The sequence below is a fragment of the Myxine glutinosa genome, chromosome 1, assembly GCF_964187855.1.
Source record: "Myxine glutinosa chromosome 1, kmMyxGlut1.1, whole genome shotgun sequence".
NCBI lineage: Eukaryota > Metazoa > Chordata > Myxini > Myxiniformes > Myxinidae > Myxine > Myxine glutinosa.
Genome location: NC_136261.1, coordinates 431,515,128 through 431,539,296, shown reverse-complemented (window position 1 = coordinate 431,539,296; position 24,169 = coordinate 431,515,128). Strand labels below are relative to the sequence as shown.

General features: G+C 43.2%; 1 protein-coding gene across 12 annotated transcripts in view; it reads right to left on the bottom strand.

The window, feature by feature from the left end:
• LOC137418011 (E3 ubiquitin/ISG15 ligase TRIM25) overlaps positions 1 to 24,169 on the bottom strand; it is a 239,932-nt gene that overhangs the window by 198,592 nt on the left and 17,171 nt on the right. For 11 of the 12 annotated variants that reach the window (XM_078770697.1, XM_078770696.1, XM_078770689.1 and 8 more), the window contains 2 exons: positions 23,664 to 23,759; positions 20,486 to 20,719 (listed from right to left, as the gene is read on the bottom strand). In XM_078770697.1, the coding sequence (XP_078626823.1) occupies positions 20,486 to 20,719; positions 23,664 to 23,759 (330 nt within the window). The remainder of the gene's footprint in view (positions 1 to 20,485; positions 20,720 to 23,663; positions 23,760 to 24,169) is intronic. The other variant, XM_078770693.1, reaches the window with a different exon arrangement.

The following is a 24,169-nucleotide window of genomic DNA, read 5'->3' as shown; positions in this document are numbered from 1 at the left end:
GGATAGACATTCATTCACCGGACACTGATATTCTTATCCTTGTTCTCAGACGTTACCCAGAATTATGTAAAGATTCATCATTCATAACAGGAGCTAAAGACAAGCACAGATCAATTCCTCCAGGACCAATATGTGATGCTCTAGGCAGTAACAAAGTTGCTGCCCTTCCTGGAATCCACTCCTTTACAGGAGCTGACATCACTGGTAGCTTTGCAGGCAAGGGAAAGCTAACATGCTGGAAGGTATTTCAGAACTCCAGGGAAGAAACAATTTCAGCCTTTCGCAATTTAGGCAAGACTCTCAAACCAACAGAGGACACTATGAAGGCACTGGAGCAGTATGTGTGCCAGTTGTTTCTTCCTCAAACACAGATAGATGAGGTGAAAGACTTGAGTTGGTGGTTATTCAAGAAGAAACAAGCCCAGTCTGAAAAACTGCCACCAACAAAAGATGCACTGAAACATTCAATCTTGAGAGCACATTACCAAGCAATGATCTGGAGCAATGACAAAAATGTCCATGCCAACATTCCATCACCTCAGGATTATGGTTGGGATATGGTCAATGGGCACTGGGTGGAAATAACATCTACACAACTCCAAGCACCTGAGTCAGTAATTCACTTGATAAAGTGTGGCTGTGCTACTACGAAGTGTGGTGCTACAAGGCATTGCAAGTGCAGAAATGCAGGACTAAAATGCCCTGAACTTTGTAATATTGTGTTGATGATTGTGACAATATGGAAGTGGATACAGCCAGTGAAGATGATGAAGACACTGAGGATGAACTGATCTAACATGTTTCTGAGTTATTATTAGTTCACCCCCCACATTCTGTTATGCTTATCAGTTCCAGTATTACCATGGGTTTAGCTGTTGGATGACCATAACTATTAATATCTATAAAAGTCTAAAAATGAATCCTATATCTATGAAACATTATTGGTGATTATTATTAAATTATTTTGCCACACCAATGACCGAGTGTTGGTTTTCTACATAATGTCACTGATTAAATTAAATGTAACATAATTTATTGTCATTATTGGAATACAAGTCAATTTCCAAGTCATGCAAAAACAATTTGTGTCTAGTTTTGTGTTGTCACCAAATAGTGATACTGCAATCAAAGTGCTGTACTTAAACCTTTTGTTTGTTAAGTTAAAAATATATATTTTAGTGACGTCACGTTTTATCTGGTCATTCCACCTCGTCATAATGTACACCATATCTTATTTTTACTGAATTATATTATGTATTTCTTTTGGGGATGTATTTGGATTATAGTCCAAATATTATGGGTTTTTTTTAACACAATGTATATGTATATTATGTTATTATTCTGTTTGTTTGAGTATTGTTTTTTTTCATCAGTTGTTATTATATTACTTTTAAATTATTCAGTATACCTATGTTTACCACTTTATTCTTAAGTTATTGTTACAGTCATTCTTACGTTATTGTTGGCTTACGTCTTACGTATGGCTCCTCAGCAAAGGACTTCTGCGACTTACTGGGACTGACACAATCTGTCAATTTCCCGACCCGGATCTCAGTCAACGGAACATCTTCTCTTCTGGACTTGGTTATGACTAACTTCCCTGAAAATGTCTGCTGCTCTTCTTCTGCTCCAATCGGATCATCTGATCAGGTCCTTGTTAAAGTGGACATCTCTCTGACCATCCTCAGGGAGCCTGCTCAGCGTCAACGAGTCTGGCATTTCACTCAGGCCAACTGGCACGGTCTTCAAGCAGCCATCAATCATCTGGACTGGTCTCCCATCTCTACCACCTCTGACATCAACTCATCCTGGGAATTCTTCCAAAGTAAATTGCTCTCTCTCATGCACAGATTTATCCCATCTCGTCTTCAGTTGTCATACCCTTCCTCCCGTCCATGGTACACGGAATCTTGTGGTGAGGCTGTTGCCCAGAAACAACTTGCCTTTGTCTCCTGGAAAGCAAATCCAATGGAAGGAAATCTCATTTCCTTTCACAAAGCCCGAAACAAGTGTGTGTCCACCCTCAGGAGAGCCAGGAAACAATATCTCTCCATTCTCAAGACCGAACTCTCTTATCTGTCTCCCTCTTCCAAATCCTGGTGGCATCTGTTCAAATCCGTTTCTGGTGTTTGTTCCCCCTCCATCCCCTCCCTTACCTCAAACGGCTACACAGCTGACTCCGCACGTCAAAAAGCTGAATGCCTCAACTCTGTGTTTGCCTCTAAATCTTGTGTCCCAAACCCATCCCTCTCTGTACCCACCATACCCAGTCGTACCCTGCTGCTCCTGGACTCCGTGTCCTTTCCTCCTGACAAGGTGGAAAAGTTTCTGTCAACCCTCGACTCTGATTCTGCAACTGGACCCGACGGCATCAGCCCACGGGTCCTAAAATCCTGCTCTGCCACTCTATCTCACCCTCTCTCTGTTCCCTTCACCCTCTCTTTTGCTCAAGGTCAACTGCCATCTGCTTGGAAATCAGCCAACATCACCGCTTTGCACAAAAAAGGTGCAAAAACAGATCCTAGCAACTACAGACCAATCAGCCTTCTCCCAATTATCAGCAAAGTCATGGAATCCATCATTGCTTCGGATATGAAATCTTTCCTCTTCTCCAATGGCTTGATCTCTGATCATCAATTTGGTTTCAGACCAGGTCACTCTACTCTGGACATGCTGCTTCTGCTGTCTCAACAATGGATGGAGGTCCTCAATGCCAAACAGGAAATTAGAGCTGTCTCCCTCGACATATCACGTGCCTTCGACACGGTCTGGCACCCCGCTCTGCTCACCAAACTCTCCTCCTTTGGTATCCATGGAAATCTCCACGCATGGCTGGCGGACTTCCTCTCTAGTCATCGTCAACGTGTGGCCCTGAATGGGTTTCTCTCATCTCCTCTTCCTGTTCAGGCTGGAGTTCCCCAAGGCAGTGTTCTGGGCCCTGTGCTTTTTCTGGTCTTCATCAATGATCTCTCTGACTCTCTTGAAAATCCTCTCTATCTCTTTGCTGATGACTCCACTCTCTGCCGTTGCATTCCTCTTCCCTCAGATCGGCAGTCTGCAGCCTGCTCACTCTCTGAAGACTTGGACAAAACCACAGACTGGTCAAACAAGTGGAACATGTCTTTCAATCCTGACAAATCTCACACTCTTACTATGTCTCTCCGAAAAGATCGACTGGACAACCCTCCCATCTACTTTCTCAACAATCCTCTCCAAGAAGTTCTGTCGCTCAAGCTTTGGGGTCTCACTATCTGCCATGATCTTTCTTGGGAAAACCACATTTCCAAGCTGGCCTCCAAAGCCAGTCGCCGACTGGGCATCCTCTGTCGTGCGAAGTCCTTCCTCGGCACACCTGAGCTCCTCACCACATACAAGGCTTTCATCCGCAGCTCAATGGAATACTGTTCTCCCCTATGGGCCGGTGCTCCTGCCTCACACCTAGCTTGGCTTCACGCTGTTGAAACCAAAGCTTTCAGAATTATTGGAATCTCCCGCGATGAAACTATCTCTGAGGGCCTTTCACTCACTCACCGCAGGCAGGTAGGTGGTCTTTCTGTCTTCTACCGACTCCTCTCTGGCCTTGCACCCCCAGCTCTCTCTGTGCTCTGTCCCCCAAATATTCCTACAGGTCGCACAAGATCTGCCAGCAACCCTCTGATGGTTAAACTGCCGAAATCTCGGCTCTCTGGTCACCTTCACTCTTTCATTCCTCTTTTCTCCCGCCTCTGGAACAAACTCCCTCACTCCCTTCAATCCCACTCCTCCCTCCAGGTCTTTAAAACAGCTGTTCACCACCATCTCTTATCTTCCCCCATCCAAAACCTTGATCTTTTCTACCCCCGCTAATTCACCCCAGATCCACCTTGTTTGAAATTCCAACTTCTTTCCTGGAAGTCCTGGCAGTGTCCATATGTTTTATACCTCTCCCACTGCCCCCTTCCCATCCCCCCCCCCCCCAAAGCCCTCGCCCTCTCTCAGATCTCAGATGTCTCCATGTCTCTCGGTCCCTGCTCTCAAATGTTGTGTTTGTGTCCTTCCCCCTCTCTCCCCATCTTGTCTAACGCTGCCGATGTTATATGTTTTATGTGTCAGTTTGTCTTTCTGTGTGATTAATGTTCGCTCTTTCACGAGCCTCGATCTTGTATACAAAAAAAAAACAAAGAACATTGTTACAGTCTAGACTGAAGGTGGCTTGACTTGGGAAATGCAATGTTCTAGAATACACAACAACACACACAACATGCATTTTAAAGGCCATTTTCCCTGCTAGAGCGGGGGTTAGCCTTGCGGTCCCCATGACAACCTTCTCCATTTTGCCCTATTTTCTGCATCTCTCCGTGTTAACGCCCTTGCCCGCATTTCTTCTTCCACCATCTTTAGCCAAGTCTTTCTCGGTCTTACCCGTCTTCTACTTCCTTCCACATTCATTTCCATCACTCTTCTCATCCAGTCACTTTCATCCTTCCTCAACACATGACCAAACCATCTCAACCTGTTCCTCTTCACAGCATCAATCACAGGCTCTATTCCCATCATCTTTCGCAATTCATCATTTGTCTTCCTCTCTCTCAACGATACTCCGCACATCCGTCGAACCATTCACATTTCCACCCTTTCCAACCTTCGTTGCTGCTCTACGTTCATTACCCATGTCTCGCTCCCATAAATCATAACACTTCTCACACATGCAGCGAACCATTCACATTTCCACCCTTTCCAACCTTCGTTGCTGCTCTACGTTCATTACCCATGTCTTGCTCCCATAAATCATAACACTTCTCACACATGCAGCATACAAACTCTGAGAGGGTGTGGTGTGAGAGGGTGATGCACCCCACTCCACTCCTAACTTCCTCAATACCCAATACCCACCTTTCCCTTCAGCTTCAACGACACTCCCCTCATCATCAGCACGCCACTCAGTTCCCGAAACTTCTTCCATGCACATCTCACTCGAGCAACCGTTGCGGAGTCTGATCCACCTTCTCCATTCAGCATGTCTCCAAGGTAGCAAAATGTTTTCACACCTTCCAGCTTCATGCCGTCTCCAAGATCCAACTCAACATTTCTTCCATCTGCAGCTCCCTCTGTGCACACCTTAAATTTGAATGTAGCTGCCACACTGGTTAATGACCCTCTCAGACCACTACATTTTTTATAACCCACTCAGTGCACATTGTACATTGAATGGAGTTCACTCTGACACCCTTTCTACACACAGCACAGGGCCACTTCCCAGTTCTTTCCACCTCACCACATGCTTTACCACTTGCCATCACCTTCGTCTTTCCGATATTCACCTTCAGACCTTTTGTCTCCATACATTCCTTCCATGTGTTCATCTTTTCCTTCAGTCCATCCATACTTTCTGCAATCAACACCAGATCATCTGCATACAACAACTCCCACGGTAAACCCTCCTTTACGTTCTGAGCCAGCACGTCCATCACAGCTACAAATAGTAGTGGACTTAGTACCGACCCCTGATGCACTCCCACCTTCACCTCAAACTCACCACTGTTCCTGTCCTTCGTCCTTACAGCTGTGCACGCTCTTTTGTACATTGCCATCACTACTCTGATCAACCATTCCTCCACTCCTAACTTCCTCAATACCCATGTCAATACTTTGCATGGAACCCGATCGAATGCTTTCTCCAGATCAACAAACCCAAGAAACAACTTCTTCCTCTTCTCCATGTACTTCTCCTGCAACTGCCTCACAATAAAAAGCGCGTCTGTCGTTCCTCTTCCTGGCATGAATCCAAACTGCATTTAGTCGATCTTCACTTTCTTCCTTATCCTCCTCTCCAACACCCTTTCCAATACGTTCATTCCATGCTCCAATAACTTTATCGCTCGGTACGAGCCACACTCCAGAGGGTCACCTTTCCCCTTGTATAGAGGGACAAGGGTACTCAGTTCCCAATCCACTGGAATGCGGCCTTCTTTCACCACCAGATTACAGATCTCTGTCATTCTCTTCACACCCCAACTTCCTGCTGCCTTCAACATATCTCCCACAACTCCCGTCGGCCCTCCCGCTTTTCTACCCTTCATTGCTTTTATCGCTTCCTCAACTTCCTTCTCAGTTATATTCTCTGCCGGTCCTAAAACTGGGTTACTCTCTATGTTGCCATCCCATTCATTCTCTGTATTCAACAGCATTTCCATATAACTTTTCCATCTTCCTTTAATTCCATCTGGGTCGACAACGATTTGTCCCACTTCATCCTTCAAGCAACTCACCCCCATCACATCACACCTCTCTTTCGCTATCTGCTTTGCAATCCTGAATACTGCTTTCTGACCCTCTTCCGAATCCAAGCGTTCTCCGAACATTTTCCAACATGCCTCCTGCGCCTTTGCTACCACTTTCTTTGCAACCTTCCTGGCTGCCTTATAACTTTCATGCTCTCCTGTTTCTGCTCCTGTACCCTTCACCTTCTGCCACTCCTTGAACTTCTTCCTCTTCTCGTCAATCCTCTTTCCAACTTCGTCATCCCACCACCATGTTTCCGAGTGCCTCGGTGGTCCTTTTGTCCATCCACATACATCACCAATGGCTCCCAACAGACTAGCTTTCATTGACATCCAACTACTTTCAAGCTCAACCACATCATCCTCGACCCTACTCAGCCTCTCTTTTAATGCCTCCCTTACTGTCACCTCTTTCAACCTCCACACCTTCATTCTCGGTTGGTACTTCACCCGCCGAGCTCTCCTCGCACCTTTCACCCTTACGTCGCAGACAACAAAGTGGTGCTGTGAAACAGCCTCGTCCCCCGGGATCACCTTTGTGTCCTGGAGGAGCCCCCTATCTCGCCTACGCACCATCAGGTAGTCAATGGTTGTCGTCGACCCACCTGAGGTGTATGTAACAAGCTTATTATCCTCTTTCTGGAACTGAGTATTACAAATCAACAAATCAGCTCCATCAGCAAACTCCAAAATCCTTTCACCTTCTCCATTTCTCACACCATATCGGCAACCCCCATGAACTCCGTCAAAACCATCCATACTCCTTCCCACATGTCCATTTAGGTCTCCTCCTACCACAACAACTTCCTCATCTTTCACGTTTTCCATCAGCTTCTCTATCGCACACCAGAACTTGTCCTTCTCTTCATCGCTCCGACCAACATGCGGAGCATATCCCGAGATGACGTTCACCAAGAGCTTTCCAATCATCATTTTCACCATCATCAACCTATCACTCACTCTAGTCACACTCACCACACTGTCTACAAACTCCTCAGAAAACAGGACACCAACACCATTCACGTCCTCCAGGCACCCTTGCCACACAAACTTGTATTTCTGACCCTGCCTACCCTTCACCATTCTCACACCACTTCCCTTCCATCTCGTCTCTTGCACACAACATATGTCCACTCTTCTTCTGACCAATACTTCCACCACTTCACCTGATCTCCCTGTCATTGTCCCTACATTCCATGTCCCAAACCTCAGAAACCGATCTCCACTTCGGGCTGTACCCTGCCCATATGTAGTTGTAATTGTCATGGTTCTCTTTTTGAGGCAATGTTTTTATGGCCGGATGCCCTTCCTGACGCCAACCCTCTTAGTCGCCTCTTACGACACGCAGGGATACGGCGTACCTATTCTTATCCAGGGCACACACCGGGCAATGTTCACTGTTCTAGAATATATCAGTTTATTAAATGTTCATACATCTATATGTATATGTCTCAATTGATTGGACAAATATATCTATCTATAATTCCACTAATCTCTGTGTGTATGTTTGTATGTATGTATGTATGTATGTATGTATGTTTGTATGTTTGTCTGTGACCGCTGTTTCTCGACAACTACCGGTCCGATATACTTGAAACTTGCCAGGTATATTGCTGGGGACCCGAGGATGTGCCTTTTCAAGGTTTCATATTAATCGGAGAAGTAGTTACCGAGCTATGTCCAAAAAACGATTCAACCAATCAGAGAGCAGCGAGCTATCACGTGTGCCGAACGTGGCGAACAGACTCTGCCTCGGACGGCACATTTGAGAGCGTATTCATTTATTTCACGTTGGAAAACTATGTTGCCGTTAAACTATGTTTTAAAACTAATTAAAACTAATTTGCGATTCATCGTAACTGCGATTTGCGACCTTCCGGACAGTGAAGACTTCACTTCCGGCAGCCAATCACAGAACGCTTTGTTGCGTAGGCGTGGCCGATGTGAGAGCGAGCCGAGCCCAGCGCGTGCGCCATTACGGTTCGTAATTCGATTTCTTCCGGAGAAAATAATAATTTCTCGATTTCTTATGCGCATTATTTCTCCCAATTCAGTCAGAGCGAAGGGCGGAAGCGAAGAGCATTGTTTTTTTTGTTTACGGGCGTACGGGCGTACGGGCGGGGTAGAGCGTACGGGTAGCGTTTTTTTTTTTTTTTGGCAAGGAACGGGCACCCACGTACGGGCATGCCCTAGTCTATCTATAATTCCAGTAATCTCTGTGTGTATGTATGTATGTATGTATGTATGTATGTATGTATGTATGTATGTATGTTTGTTTGTCTGTGACTGCTGTTTCTCGATAACCACGGGTCCGATATACTTTAAACTTGCCAGGTATATTGCTGGGGACCCGAGGATGTGCCTTTTCAACGTTTCATATTAATCGGACAAGTAGTTACCGAGCTATGTCCAAAAAACGATTCAACCAATCAGAGAGCAGCGAGCTATCACGTGTGCCGAACGTGCCGAACAGACTCTGCCTCGGACGGCACATTTGAGAGCGTATTCATTTATTTCACGTTGGCAAACTATGTTGGTGTTAAACTATGTTTTAAAACTAATTAAAACTAATTTGCGATTCTTTCGCTTTCCTGCGCGTTTGTGCACGCTATGGCGATTTCTTTACCAAACTCCGCAAGCCGTTCGCTTTGGACCAAACCATTTCATGTAAATAGAGGGGGGGGGGGGATTGTCACCGTACTCGCAAGCCGTTCGCTTTGGACCAAACAATTTCATGTAAATAGAGGGGGGGGGGGGGATATAATTTTAGATATAGATATAGTACGGGCATGCCCTAGTTAGTATAATGCATGGATGGAGTGGGACGTCAAGCTCCATCTCCATCTCCCAACGTTTATGAACCCCTTTCTCCCACCACCAATAGGGAATACTGGGTGCAAATTACCTACTATATTTTAGTGTATAGTACTTGTGCCAAGAGCTGTTCTTATGTAGTTGCATTTAAAATATATTTTGTAAGTAAATTTCAATGTTATAAAAACAAAATCATTTCATGTTATCTTTCCAGTACAGTACTATATTTTAATACATACAAAAATTACTCATTTTTGACACAGATTTTATTTTTTGTTGGTAGAATATTATGTGAAAACAGTATAGATATCTCTGCAGCATCATTCTGAGCATTTTGAGCCCAACATCATTAAATTTGGTTGAGTAGTTTCAAAGTTATGACAAAATCTGATTTCAAGCATCGTTTTCATGACGACCCTCTTGATGACGTCATAAAATGGTGTTCTACACATATTTGAGATGGCCACCAAGTATTTTGTAGTTGGTTGGGGTCTAATAAAGACTAGACGACCCATGACCCGTTGGGTCAGTCAGTTTGAATAGATATGAGAGTAGAACTAAAGCGAATGCTGGACATCATCAGGGAGATTATTTGGGCCAGCAAGCCATAAGGCTCACCTCTCCAGCGTTCTAAATCACTTATCTGTGACACGTGATTTCGGCCCTTATCTCCGATCACGTTTTTTTTTTTTTTAGAAAAAACACGCGACCCGTGGACTACCACGATTTTGTTGTCAGAGGACACTTCTGATGACGATGTTCTTTGTCGACGATCCTCCATTTACATAAACTCGCACGTTTTCTCTTTCCTCTTCCCTCGACTGAGCGCCACATACAGCTGACCATGCTGGAAGACCGGTTTATCCAGGTAGACCAGCACATTCTCCATAGTTTGCCCTTGCGCCTTATGGATCGTCATTGCGAAGCAGGATTATATGGGGAACTGGCAGCGCTGCAAAGGGATATCCTCAGCTTCCGACAGATTTAGTCGGATCCGAGGGAGCATTACAGTTTCGCCTTCAAACGTTGAACTTATGATCCTCGCAACTATAATATTTCGAAGCATGTCCTCAACAATCATGCGCGTCCCGTTGCAAAGTTTCGGAGGGTCCAAGTTCCGCATCAAAATGATAGGGGATCCTTTTTTGAGCTCGAGGTTGTGCGGCGGCAATCCCGAGACTTCAACGGAATCTAGGAATTCCGTTGGGAAGTGCGTCGCATCAGTACCCTCAGTCACACTGTTGAATGCAGCATACTCCTTGCTAGCACCAGGGAACCTTGTGATGCATCTTGAATTGATGTTTCGCATCATATCGTTGAGGGGCACTAATATAGACCTTGCTGAAAAAACCTCCATCAGATTGGCGAATGATGGATATATGGTATCGATGCACTCGTCGAGCCCACTCGCTGTCAGCAGTATATCCTCTGGCAAATCTATCTCATCATCCGCATTTTTCTCGATTCTATCCTCGCCGATGTCGAGCAAAAATCTTGAAAACTGCCCACTTCCGTCGGTCAGTCACATATTCGTTCTCAAGTGAAACATTCCAAAGCTCTGCCATAAGTAGGACTTCTTTATGCACGCATTCTCAACGTCAGCATCACACCCTCTTTTCACCACGGGCAGAAGTTGACGGAAATCACCACAGCATATCGTCAAGATCCCTCCAAAAGGCTCGTCTTTGTCACATACATCACGCAACGTGCGATCCACAGCCTCGAAACTCTCTCTCCTGATCATAGGACACTCATCCCACACGATGAGTTTTGTACTTCGAAAGAGGTCTGCGATAGTGGAATTTTTATCGATGTTGCATACGCCATCTTCCCTCGGTGTCAGAGGGATTTGGAACCTTGAGTGCACTGTTCTTCCACCAGGCATGAGGGTAGCAGCTATGCCAGATGAGGCCACCGCAAGGGCAACTTCTCCACTCGCTCTCACTTTAGAGAGAATCAGGTTAATAAGAAACGTCTTCCCTGTGCCTCCAGGCGCGTCAATGAAAATCATTGATGACTGATTCGTGCGGATGCAACCGCACGCAAAGTCATAGACAACTCTCTGCTCATCATTGAGCAGAAGCTGCCTTTCGTCTACGATTCGCTGTTGTTCCTTCGTGTCGTATTGGAGTTCTCTCAGTAGGTGAATGTTGGCAATCCCTTCATGACGAAGAACAGTCGTTGGAGTCGGCAAGTGAAAATGTGCAACAGTTCTGTTCAACAATTGCAGTTTCTGCTGCAAATACGATAGAGCCAAGTCATGATGGCGCTCGTTGATGGCAATATTGGGATCATTTGCAGATCGTCGATGAGCTAGAAGATAATCTTCAGCCATAGCGTCCTTGAAACGTTCCCATAGATCCAATGGATTGTCGACTTCACTTTGTGTGAGGAGCACAACGAACAAATCCCTCATGGGTCTGGGAAGGCGTGTCCTCTCAGCATCCTCCAGAGTCTCGCGCCAGACAGCGTCTCCTTGCAGCAAACCCATTTCTCTGCAAGCGTCTTTGAATGTGGGTAGAATGACATTATCACACGTTCTCAGGACTTCGAACGAAGTCGGCCCTCTCACGTGGTGGAGGAGTAGTCGGAAATAGTACAGGTCACCAGTACGCGGCGAAACAGTGTAAACTCGTCCCAATATGTCATCCTCAAACATTCCAGGGTTGCCCTCCACCGGTCTGCCCTGTTTTCTTCGTTGCCATCTCTTCTTGGTCCATGTATAGAATCTCGGAACATCCACGTACAACAGTGTCTTAGTGAAATGGTCACGTCTGCAAAGATCCATAAACTCTGTCAACGTGGTTTTGGCCATATTGGGATTATTTCTTTGTTCACGAACGTTCCCAGCAAAAAATACCTGTTGTTCATTTGGCAGATGTACTCCTAAACGGATAACGGCCGGCTTCCTGTCATGGACTGAGAATCCAAGAATGGAGGCAACAGCCTCTGAAGGTCCAATGTATCTACCCATCAAGAACTCCGTTATCTCGTCGTTTGTGCGCAGTGCATACGTAGCTTGATCGCTACCTTTCATGGCATACTTAATAACATACTTGATCGACTTTATAGAGCAGCATATTTAAACGTTGATGTGGCAATCAAACGTTTTCAGGAGATAGAGATTATGGGGAACAACCCACTGATTTGTAACAGGTCGTCGTTGCCTCCCTTCTTGGTGCCCTTCAAATCCTCCCATTTCTGGGGATCTTCTTCTATATATGGGGTACGAATCGTCTCCGCACCGTGTGTACGGAGCATATGACCGCGGGTATCTGTGTCTGCATGCTCCATTCTTCCAGCATCCAGTTGCTGTGGAACAATATGGACCATGGATCATGTGCTTCAACACCAGTCTGTGTCCCTCTGGATCTTCATCGGGATCTGGTATTTCAGCTTGTACAAATCGATCATAGTCTTGTGGTCTCGGCTTTGAAGCTTCATCGAGCCACAGCAAACAGTGTATGTGAGGGAGACCTCGCTTTTGGTACTCCACACACACAACGTGAGCGATACAGTTCCCGAAGAAGCCTTCTGATCCAGTGAGGTATTTAATGAACACCGTTTTCTTCAACTCGAACACTCTCGCAATGAGATCCGGTCTGTCGTTCTCACTTTGGTGAGGAAACAGGTTATTGGAGATTTCAGGCCACTTTGGATTACACGTCATAGTGATTAAGTAGGTCGCGTTACCATATTTTCTTACGTACATCATGGCATCTTGACATCGCTCCATCATATACCTCGGCCCCCCTACAAATGTCGATGACAGTAGTACGCGGCGTCCGATGTTGGACAAATCGTCATTGTCATTGAGAGCATCAGTGAAGCCACTGTATGTAGCAGACCTCAGCGATGCCTGGTTCAGTCTTATAAACGCCAATCTTGTGCCTTCCATTTTGGCTGCCATATCAACAAGATACTGCTGGAACAGACGCCCCCCTCTGAGGAGGTAGTTGAACTCATCCTCGTGGTTCATTATTCGGTAGGAGTAGTATTTCATGGCAGTCAATCTCCTGCCATTGGTCATGTTCATTTCGGGCTGCCATCCGTCATCTCCGAATGGGAAGAAGAGAACATACTGGAGTGCGTCGTAAGAACGGTGCAACTCAGAAATACTTTGCAGCGCTCCTCCTCTTGCTTTCAATACAATGTGACGCGCTGTAGCTTGAGGATCGACAGTATTCTTCACAACGACACCCACTTCATCAGCGATTTGACCATTGAACCTCCTCTCATGTTCACCAGCTGGTCTCCTGTTGGGATCAATAAGAACGAACGCCTCTGGCAAATTGCCTATTTCCTCGCGTGCCATGCGGAACGAGTGAACGTAAGGATTCACTTGTCTCAGCACGGTCTCTAATGCTCCAACTACATCACGGTGAATACCAGCATTGGTGAGTATCCGCATCCTCAACTGTACGCTGTCATGTGGATCTAAGAAATAAATTTGGAGGAATTTCGGTTGTTCATCCGCATTTGGCAAGAAGGAACCGATATGATGATGTATTTGACCCTGAATTATGACCGATGGGCTCCATGCACCATGCCGAGGAGAAACTTGGCTTCCTCCAAATGATGTCATTTGAAATAGACAGTTGTATTGTCTGATGTTCCTGCGGAATTCGTTCGCTGTGGGTCCATCGCCGGCAAACAGATTGTGTAATTGATGGGGTAAAGGTCCTAGATTTCCCAAGGACACCTTTCCATTCGTGCAGCAAAAATGAGCTGTTTCACCTTGGAAAAGAAGCGCTCTACAATGTGGACAAATCTTGTCCATCGCACCGACGTCAGCAGAAGTGAAATTTCTTGCATTCTGCGTGTTTCTCTGCCTTGTCTCAAGAACTTCCCTTATCCTATCTCTTTCTCGCTGCTCCTGAAGACGCTGTGCCGTCTCCTCTGCAGATTCCGCATCTCTCCTCATACGATCTCTTTCTTGCTGCTCTTGATGGCGCTGTGACGTCTCCTCTGCAGATTCCGCATCCCTTCGCAAGCTGACTCTCTCTCGTTCCTCCTGAAGACGCTGCGCTCTCACCTCCTCCGTCTCAGCACTCATTCTCATCCTTGCCCTTTGTCTTTGCAGCTGAAGGCGCTGTGACCTTTGCTCAGGCGTTTCAGCATGTCGTCTCTTCCTTTGGCTCTCTCGTTGCTGCTGAAGACGTCGTGATCTCCCATCGTCTGTTTCAGCACCCCTCGGAGATACTGCTTCCGCACGAGAACTTGAAGGAATGTTGCTATTCGCATCCATAGACGTGAGGTGTGATTCGTTGTCCGCGTCCGTAGTGCCGTCGGAGGGTTGATACGACATTCTTCCTGCAAATAGTATTGTTTTTGTGCTATCGTTTTGCCGATCATCAAATGACAAATAAATTACATTGTGACAATTAAAGATTTCAAATAAACCTATTTAAAGTGTATGCGCATATAAATAATAAAAAAAAAAATCGAAGAAATATCTCTCGGTAATTTCCTGAAACATTTTACTTCCGGGTAATAATGTTGAATGAAATAACGAAGATATATACTGTATGCCTGTTATTTTAGGCGGTGTATTTTCGTATATCAACGTGGCGCGATTTTTAAAATATATCTCTGCAATTTCCCGTGTGTGCGTGAATGTTCTCAATTATTTCTTTTACCGAGTCTAAAACCATCGATAAAAATGAAATCAGATGGAAGCGGTAATAATAAAAAAAATCGAAGAAATATCTCTCGGTAATTTCCTGAAACATATTTTTGCCGATCATCAAATGACAAATAAATTACATTGTGAAAATTAAAGATTTCAAATAAACCTATTTAAAGTGTATGCGCATATAAATAATTTTAAAAATCGAAGAAATATCTCTCGGTAATTTCCTGAAACATATTTTACTTCCGGGTAATAATGTTGAATGAAGTAACGAAGATATATACTGTATGCCTGTTATTTTAGGCGGTGTATTTTCGTATATCAACGTGGCGCGATTTTCTTCCCGTTTTTTTTCAACCGAGTCTAAAACTATGTAAGCGACTGTGAAAAATGAAATGATATATCGAATTTGATTTGAAATAAAGCTGGGAGAGAGAGCAAGACACCATGGGCCTACAAAACAGGCCTCAAAGCTATGCGAGTTAATAAAATGGTGGATATTACTACTCTCTCAAAGGGGTAAGCCACGCCCCCGGACCGATCGAATGTTACACACAAACACGCAAGATTTCAATTTTATAATTATATAGATAATTAGATCGGTGGTTTACTTTCAGCAATAAATGCCCACGGGATTCCAGATGCTCCGACACTGTTGTATTTGTCGAATTATGACATCATACCAAAGTTACCGATGACATCATCATTAACATGTCTTATTCCCCATGGGGAGTCGGCGACAATGAGCCAGGTCTCAATTTTTTCCATGGAGTGGTTTCAGATATAGATGTGCGAAGTTTTTCCAAGATGGCGCCTGCACCACGTGACCTATGACGTCATAATAATCATTAAAATATTCTAAAGGAGGAGGCCCTCCGACGGTGAAAATTTCATGTCAATCAGACCAAGAATTGCAGAGAAAAAATTCATACTGATTGAATCAAGGGTTGTACTTGTCGAATTATGACGTCATAATTAAAGTACCAATGACATCATCATTAACAAATCTTATTCCCAAAGCAGAGTACTTGACAATGAGCCATGTTTCAGTTTTTTCCCAATGAGCGGTTTCAGAGATATAGAGGTGCAACCTTTTTTTGATTTTTCCAAGATGGTGCCTGTACCATGTGACATATGACGTCATAATTATCATTTTTAAAATTCCACAGGATGAGGCCCTCCTATGGTGAAAATGTCATGTCAATCGGACCAACATTTGCCGAAAAAATGAATTTTTAAAATGCAGACACGTACGTACGCACTTGAATGCTAAACCACGCTTTTCGCTTCGTGAGCGCAGGGTAAAAATGGAGCCATGGCTCATTGTAAAGAACTGTGCATTGGGACAAAAAATATGTTTATTTAGGTTATTAAAAGTGCTAACATTATGAGGTTAGAATTCAACAAATTTAACCCTTGATGCCACGAATGATATTTTTGTGCATGACAAGTGAATAAAAATTCAAAATTTTTTACGTCATAGGTCACATGGTTTGGCCACCATATTGTTTCTCATGAAAAACACTAAAAACCCTTTTCCTCCAAAACGGCTGAACAGATCGAGCCCAAACTTTGCATGCATGATTGCATACCCATGACGGCACAAAATTCAGCGTCATAGGTCACATGGTTTGAGAGTTCCAACGTTTTGAAGCATGAACCTTAAAACCCATCTCCTCCCTGATTTTTGAAGATATCGAGTGGAAACTTCACACATATGTTCCCCATGTCGGGAAACTCAAATGGACTTTTGAAATTTGTGTCAAGTTACACGGTTTGACAGCAATATACAGACTTGGCATTTAATATGGCATATTTTTTTTGTAGGGCTGAACTTACTTTTCAAGATGACTTAGAACCAAAAGTTCATTGGAATTATGTTGAAATTATTCTAGATTTTGTTAATGTGACCTTTAAAAGAAACAAAAAACATTTGACATTTTGAAGCAAATAAATTGATCCTTGAAAGTGATGTAAACTGACATCGAACTCAATTCACGGACAGTACTGTGTTAAACTTCTGTACGTTTTCCAGAAGTATCTCTTTATTTTGCACATTAGCCAAAAAAATTTTCAACAAAAACATAAGCTAAATTATGACTGGGATTACGGACAGTAAAATTACAGTTCAGTACTTCGTGTAACCCCCACGAGCATTCAGGACAACACGTACACGTCGAGGCATGCTGCTCACAAGATTTGCCAAGGTTTGGACAGGAATCGCTTGCCATGCAGTGACAATAGCCTGCTGCAATTTACGCACAGAGGCAGGGTGCTTGTCCAAGTTGTCGATTTGACGCGTTAATTCTGCCCACAAGTTCTCTATCAGATTCATATCCGGAGACATGGCAGGCCACTCCATATGCTCTACACCACGGTCAGCAAGAAAGTGTTGGATCATGCGAGCATGATGAGGCATTGTCATATTGGAAGACAAAGTTTCCTCGAAAGGCTACATGAGCAAATTGAAGCAATGTTTCTTCCAGAATGGCCCTGTACTTGAACTGGTTCAGGTTTCCATTCAGAACAACCAGGTCAGTTTTGCCCCATGCATGAAAAGCAGCCCAAACGGTCACCCCACCACCTCCAGCTTGGACTCTTGGCACTATACAATCTTCGTTGTGGGCTTCATGCACTTGTCTGTGCACTCGGACGCGGCCACCTTGACGATAGACCAGAAATCTAGACTCGTCACTGAAGGTCACGTGATTCCAGTGTCCTGGCTGCCATTGATGGTGCTCTCTGGCCCACTGCAATCGGCGCTGGCTGTGTTGTCTGGTCAGGCGTGGCTTTCTCAGGGGACGCCTGCCACGATAGCCTGCTTGAACCAGTCGTTGGTTTATTAGCCTTCTGGATACAGGCACATTTGTCAGTTGCTGCCACTCAGCCCTAAGCCGATTAGCTGACTTGGTACGGCCATTGCAGACTAACCGGTGCAGCTGGCGATCATCTCTCCTTGTGGTTCTGCGTGGACGTCCTGGCCTCGGTATTGGAGTAGGGACACCCCTCTGAGCATTTCGTTTCAGGATCTTTGACACCTGACCTTGAGTGATGCCATACTGCCGAGCAATAGCACGCTGTTTCATGCCAGAATTTCGTAAAGCCACCACTCCATGAAAAACAGCATTGTCAAGTTGCCGGACCATCTCCAGAGGAAGCGGCAATAACTTTTGTAGACATGCAGCAGTTGTTTTCCACTAATACAGAACGCAACAACCCTTATATACCTGATTGTGAAGCCAGTCGTCAAATGTACATGTCCTTACATTTTGTCACGCCACCTGTGATATAATCCTGTTATTGACTTCTTGCTGCGAAAGACAATCAGTGACATGGTTCTTTCAACAAAGACATCACCGAAGGGTAAAATAAACTCACCAGATTGATATACTGAGTTCAGAAAGTAAACCCAAGTCAAGAAAAAAAAATTATTCCATATTAAATGCCAAGTCTGTATAATTGAATGAAATTCTTTGAATCCTTCTATCTTTTGAACTGCTTCATTGATTGACCTGAAACAATGTAGCGGTCATCAAGACAATGTAGCTGTAATGCAGCTGTCATCAAAAGGAATAAGTGTTGAAAACTTCAACACGATTGCTTGTATGGTCTGGAAGCCAGAAGTTATTTTTGGAAGAAGAAGAAACTCTAGACATCTTCTACTCAGGCCATGTGAATGATTGTGGCACTGCCATTTTCCAGATTTTTTTTCCTTTAAAAATCAATTTTTCTGCAGTCGTTGGACTGATTGACAGGAAAATTTCACCATAGGAACGCCTCGGCCTGTAGAATCTTATAATGAAAATTATGACGTCATATGTCACGTGTTCCGGGCGCCATCTTGGAAAAAAACGAAAAACTTTGCACCTCAATATCTTCAAAAGTGCTGTGCAGACAAGATCGAGACATTGCTCATTGTAAAAAAAACTCTCCATGCATAATAACGTATGTGAATGATGATGTCATCGATGCCTCCATTGTGACGTCATAATTTGGCAAGTAACCGAACGCATGTGATTGTAGATCTACTATATTTTATATACCGCACAAGGGTTAATAACACGACCCTTCTTGCCACTAATATGGTGTTCTGCCTAGGAGGTTTTTGTGGCATTTTTCCAAGGCCGCTTCTCATTGAAAAGTAATAACAACACTTATGGCAATGACATCATATTAATGATATTACGACCCCACTCCACAAGGGGTTTTTTGACTTGCGATATTGCCCCAACCCTCCCACCCAACACCCTTGCGGAAATAAATTTTATGATAGAGAATTTAGAATGGTGAAGCACGGTCTGATATTTTCAATAAACTTATCTAGCATAAGTAATAGTAATAATAATTGGCAGCAATAACGTCATGTTTAAGACAGTGGTTAGGACCGCTGGGTGATGAATGGCCGATCGTGTTTACTCCCGAAGCGAACTCCCAAATTATTGGTGGTTCTGGAACGCGTGAGATGAAAGGCTGCGAGACGTTTATCTATGTGAAACACACGGGTTTATTCCAGAACCCACGACGAATAAACGAATACAATAAATGAAAAATGCCACATGATTAATTTAATAAGAATAAACAAAAGAGGTGCATGAAAGGCGAGGTAAAACTAAATCCGAATTTGAGACGTCATCACTCAGTCACAAAAACACACAAGGAAAAAATAAAATAAAATAAATGTTTGCTTTTAGTCGGCCGGCCCTCAGCTCTCGTCTCAACAAGGACTTTTAGATGCTTGGTGGTCGTTAACTGGTAAGGTCGGTCGACGAAAGGACTGCATGTCGAAGTGCCCCATAATGGTGCTGGTCAGCCACGCGAGCGCACTAAGCTGTGAAGCAGGCAGCCAAACGTCCTCCTCTAAATTCCAGGCAAGCAAGCACAAAGTGGCCCCCAGCTCCCCCAAAGAGCACCACCATCACCAATCCCTCCTCACGATAAAAGTTGTCCAAACTGCTCTCTCTCAGTTTTCCTCTCCAAAGCGCAAACAGAGAAAGGAACCAGCTCCGTCACCAAGCACAAGAACCAACAGAAAGACACGCTCTTCTTCCTCCATGCCAAAACCAGCCGACCCCGAGCCTCACTCTTTTCCCAACCGTCGTTTCTACCCGCACCTTCTGCATGATGTCACCCCGACCAATAGTCAAGCTCCAACAAAACACCCCATCTCCTCCACCAATGAAGAACTTTGGGGGGCGTGGCCCACTGTTTACAATTCCTTGGAGGCGGGGTTTAATTCGCTCGGGAATGTACGGGTTCTGTCAGCTTGCAGTGGATGGCCATCATTGTTTAATGGGGGGTGGTTGTATGGCTGGCCTTATAAATGTACAAACGTTGGGGAAAAGCCACAGGGGGCAATCACATACTGGGAGAAACTAGCCTTCGACCCGACCTAGTTAACACAAAATCACTCCCATGTGGCGACACGTAAACAATCTTAAGCTCACAGTTTTCCAGACTTAAACATTTTGAGATGTCTCCTACCTGTCCACAGCCCATGCTACAACTATACAGTGCTACCTTTATGATGTGATTCCTTCATCTACCCCCACAAATGTAACAATAATAAGGATAATAACACGACTCCCTGTCGCTCCCATAGTGAGCAGGTGCACTAGTTAAATAAATATTAAATATAAATTTTCCTTAGTGGGTGCAGGGAAGTGTTTTCGGCACTCACAAAAATAGAAAAAACACCAAATTGATTTCTTTAAAATGCCAACAGGATTAGAACATCACCAGGCAACGCCAGGTATGCCTGCTAGTTTACGATAAACCACACCTGTAGAAAAGAAACAGCCTCCATTTTCTGGAATGCTGTGTCCATTGTGGATTTTCCTTGACGTAGATCCTCCAGCTGCTGCTCCAGTTTCTCCCTCTGCTTGCCAAGAAGAGAAAGCTTCTCCATTTTCCTCTTGTTGATTTCTCTCTTCATCAGATCCACAGATTCATTCACCAATTTGCACACCAACTTCCCCTTCTCCTCCAACCTGTCCTCAGCATCTCTGCTGGAGTTCTGGGAGGAATAATTGTTTGAATTATTCAAAACTCAAGAACAAAAAATGTAGAAACTAACAAAAGGTACAATGGATTATGGCTGATAGGATCAGGTCACTGGTACCAGGAGTGGGATTTGAAGGTAAAATGAAGTGGGCACTATTATCTACAAAGATTATTGTGTCCAGGAACCAATAGGATATTTCAACCTCTAATAAGTCTAAATTAACATTTAATGATTTAGATTTTTAAGCGGTGAAGCCGTTTCAATATTTTGCTTTGTCCGTCCATTAAAAATGAAGAAGACGAACCTTTGTAACCCACCGTGTTCAATCTTAATCGATTATAAAGGGTAATTCTAAAGGATAATTCTAAAGGGTAATTCTAAAGGGTAATTCTAAAGGGTAATTCTAAAGGGTAATTCTAAAGGGTTTAAAACGGTAATTCTAACGTGTTTTAAACGGTAATTCTAAAGGGTAATTCTCAAGGGGTTTAAACGGTAATTCTAAAGGGTTTTAAACGGTAATTCTCAAGGGTAATTCCAAAGGGTTTTAAACAGTCATTGAATGAATGAATGAATGTCATTAAAAACAGTTTTAAACAGTCATTATAAAGGTTCATTCTAAAGGGTTTTAAACAGTTATTCTTAAGGGTAATTCTAAAGGGTTTTGAACAGTAATTATAAAGGGTAATTCTAAAGGGTTTCAAACAGTAATTACAAAGGGTAATTATAAAGGGTTTTAAACAATTACTCTAAAGGGCAATTCCAAAAGGTTCTACTGAAGGGTTTTCTTGGAAAAACGCCATCCTCTTGGAGTTATCTGGAGGTGACATCCGTCACACTTTGGGAGCCATTGGCAGTCACTTGGTGTCAGGATCGGTAACCAATGACATCCATCACATTGTGTAATTATTTGACGTAGTCTTTTATTTTAATCTTATGATTTATCACGAACAATTATCATTATTACAGGATGTATTTTTTTCTACATAGGGGTGATCGAATTGAAAAATATACCCATAAAGCTAAACATATAATTATATACCCAATTAAGCCCAATTTGTTATATGGCAATGACATCATTCGTGCAGCAGATAAACACAAAAATTGTGCATTTTATCAGAAAAGCATGAAATTTTTAACATAGTTAGTGCATACCATAAGATTTATTTTCAGATGTGGAGGGAAGTCAGATTTGACCTCTGAGGACCGTCAGAGGTCAAATCCAATATGGCCGCCAGTCCACCGGGTCTATTCTTCAAACGCACTTAATTTTGGAACCAAACAGTGTAGAAAAACATTTAAGGAGTCATTTCCAACTAAACCGAGGATGCCCATTTATTTGGTGATACTTTTGAGATCGCCAGAACTCAAGAACATGCATCTAGGTCAAGGTCAAAGTCAAATTACATTACAAAAGTAAAATGTTAGTGAAACTTCGCCTCCATTTTGACACTATAGGGATAATAATACAAAAACATAAACAGATTAGACCCATGGTGCTTTTCTATTTTAATACTATATTATTATCTTTACCCTTCTCAAAACAATATAAAAACTTATGGAACATATGCTGTTGTTCTATAAAATTACCACCACTGACTATCAAGTAAAGACTATCCTATCGGTAATGATCAAAATCTAACAGTCTCCAGAACAGAAGCACAGTGCATTGCACTTGAGTGCAGTAGCTCACACATACACATACAAACATGCAGACATACATGCAACTGTTGGATTAATTACTCCCGCTAGGGAGTAATGCATTCGATCGGGTCCGTCCGTGTGTGTGAGTGTGTGTGTTCGTGTGTTTGTGAACAAGATATCTGGAAAAGTTCTGAACGGATTTGGATGAAAGTTGGTGGGATGATTGTCCTTGGGATAAAGAAGAATTGATTAGTTTTTGGTGAAGCTTAGGATATTATCCTGATCCAGAAACTTTATGAAGGATTTTTTTTACCATTGGAAGATAGGCTCATTTTTTTTGAACATTATCTTTTATATATTCTATATTTAACATTGTGATATGAAAACAGTTTTCATATTTGTTGTAAATGTAGTTTAAACTCGTGGTTATGCGTTGGAGCAGTGTATTTTTTTTAGCAGCGTCGTCTTCAATGTGCTTCTTTTTTTTTTCTAATAAAGACATATTCTGTCATTTTAAAACCAGCAAAGTGTGTATTAGGTTTCCCCGTTTCATGAAATGTATCGTTGATATGTATAATGCTTTAAGACTTTTTTTTTTTTTCTTTTTTTTTACCTCAGAAGAGATATCAACATTTACCTCAGCGAATGTCAATCGTGGTGTCAGTATTTGATGAACTTATAAAGACTTAGGTGAGTTAAAAGTGTGACCAGCATGTGCACGGGATTCTTCCAAGAAGAATGAGTGGTCGCATTAGCTTGTACGACTTAAAATGAGCGAGTTTTGTTTTCACGTTTGGGCCAGCTTTACATGTTGTATCCCTAAGGAATGAAACGAACGTTTTTCCTGGCTTACAATAATTTTATTTGAAGTCACACATGCCTCAAAATACACTCACTTATATGGAATTGAACGCTGAATCCGAAAATGTAAGTGAAACTGCCTTGTTTTTTTTTAACATGATCTATATATTCTAAATATATATCTGTGCAGTGTCTGTCTTGTGTTGTCTTGTCTTGTGTTGTCACTCAACTACTCCCTCAAACTTTTGTGAAATCGTACTATTCCAACTTGACCCACGGCGGGAGTATGCGCTCTAGAGTGGCGTTCTAGTTGTTGTTTGCTTTTTTCTGTTTGCATCGTTATTTCTCTTCTGAATCTTTTGTTATCATACATCCAATCACAAAACAACCATGACTTATTAGAAGAGAAACATAATGATCGAACACCTCCCTCGAGTGCATTCAGTTTTTAAATGGGGAACGGGGTGGGGGACATGACCCTTTCCAAGAACACCCATTCCTTGGTGATTCCCACCTCTGTTTGCTCTTTCTCTTTCTGAACCTGCTGAAGTTGGGATGCAACTCTCTCCATTGATTGTGACACGTGAGGATACTTTGCAGCCAAAACACCCTGCACAGAATAAAGAAACAACAGAATGAAGAATCGTGAACCTGCCGTGGATTAAAAAGGAACATCCTGCACAAAAATAGATAAATACTGCACATTAATATATACATTTGTGAGAAAAATCACAGTGAAGACGATGGCCGTTTGTTCAAACTGCATAACAATCTCTTTTGTTTAAATCTACAGCTGTACAAGAAAAAGTCGTAGAACGACATCAACCACAAAAACTGTTTCTCAACTGTATTCAAGGTCGATGTTTGGTGAAGCACTGAAGCTGTCATGATTACATCACTCTACATTTAAATAATTATATAATTATGTGGCAGGTAACTGAACTGAGATTATATGACGTCACTGCCTTTTTTTAATGTTTAAGTTGGAAGATTGAAAGTTGCTCTGGGCCATGAATGTTC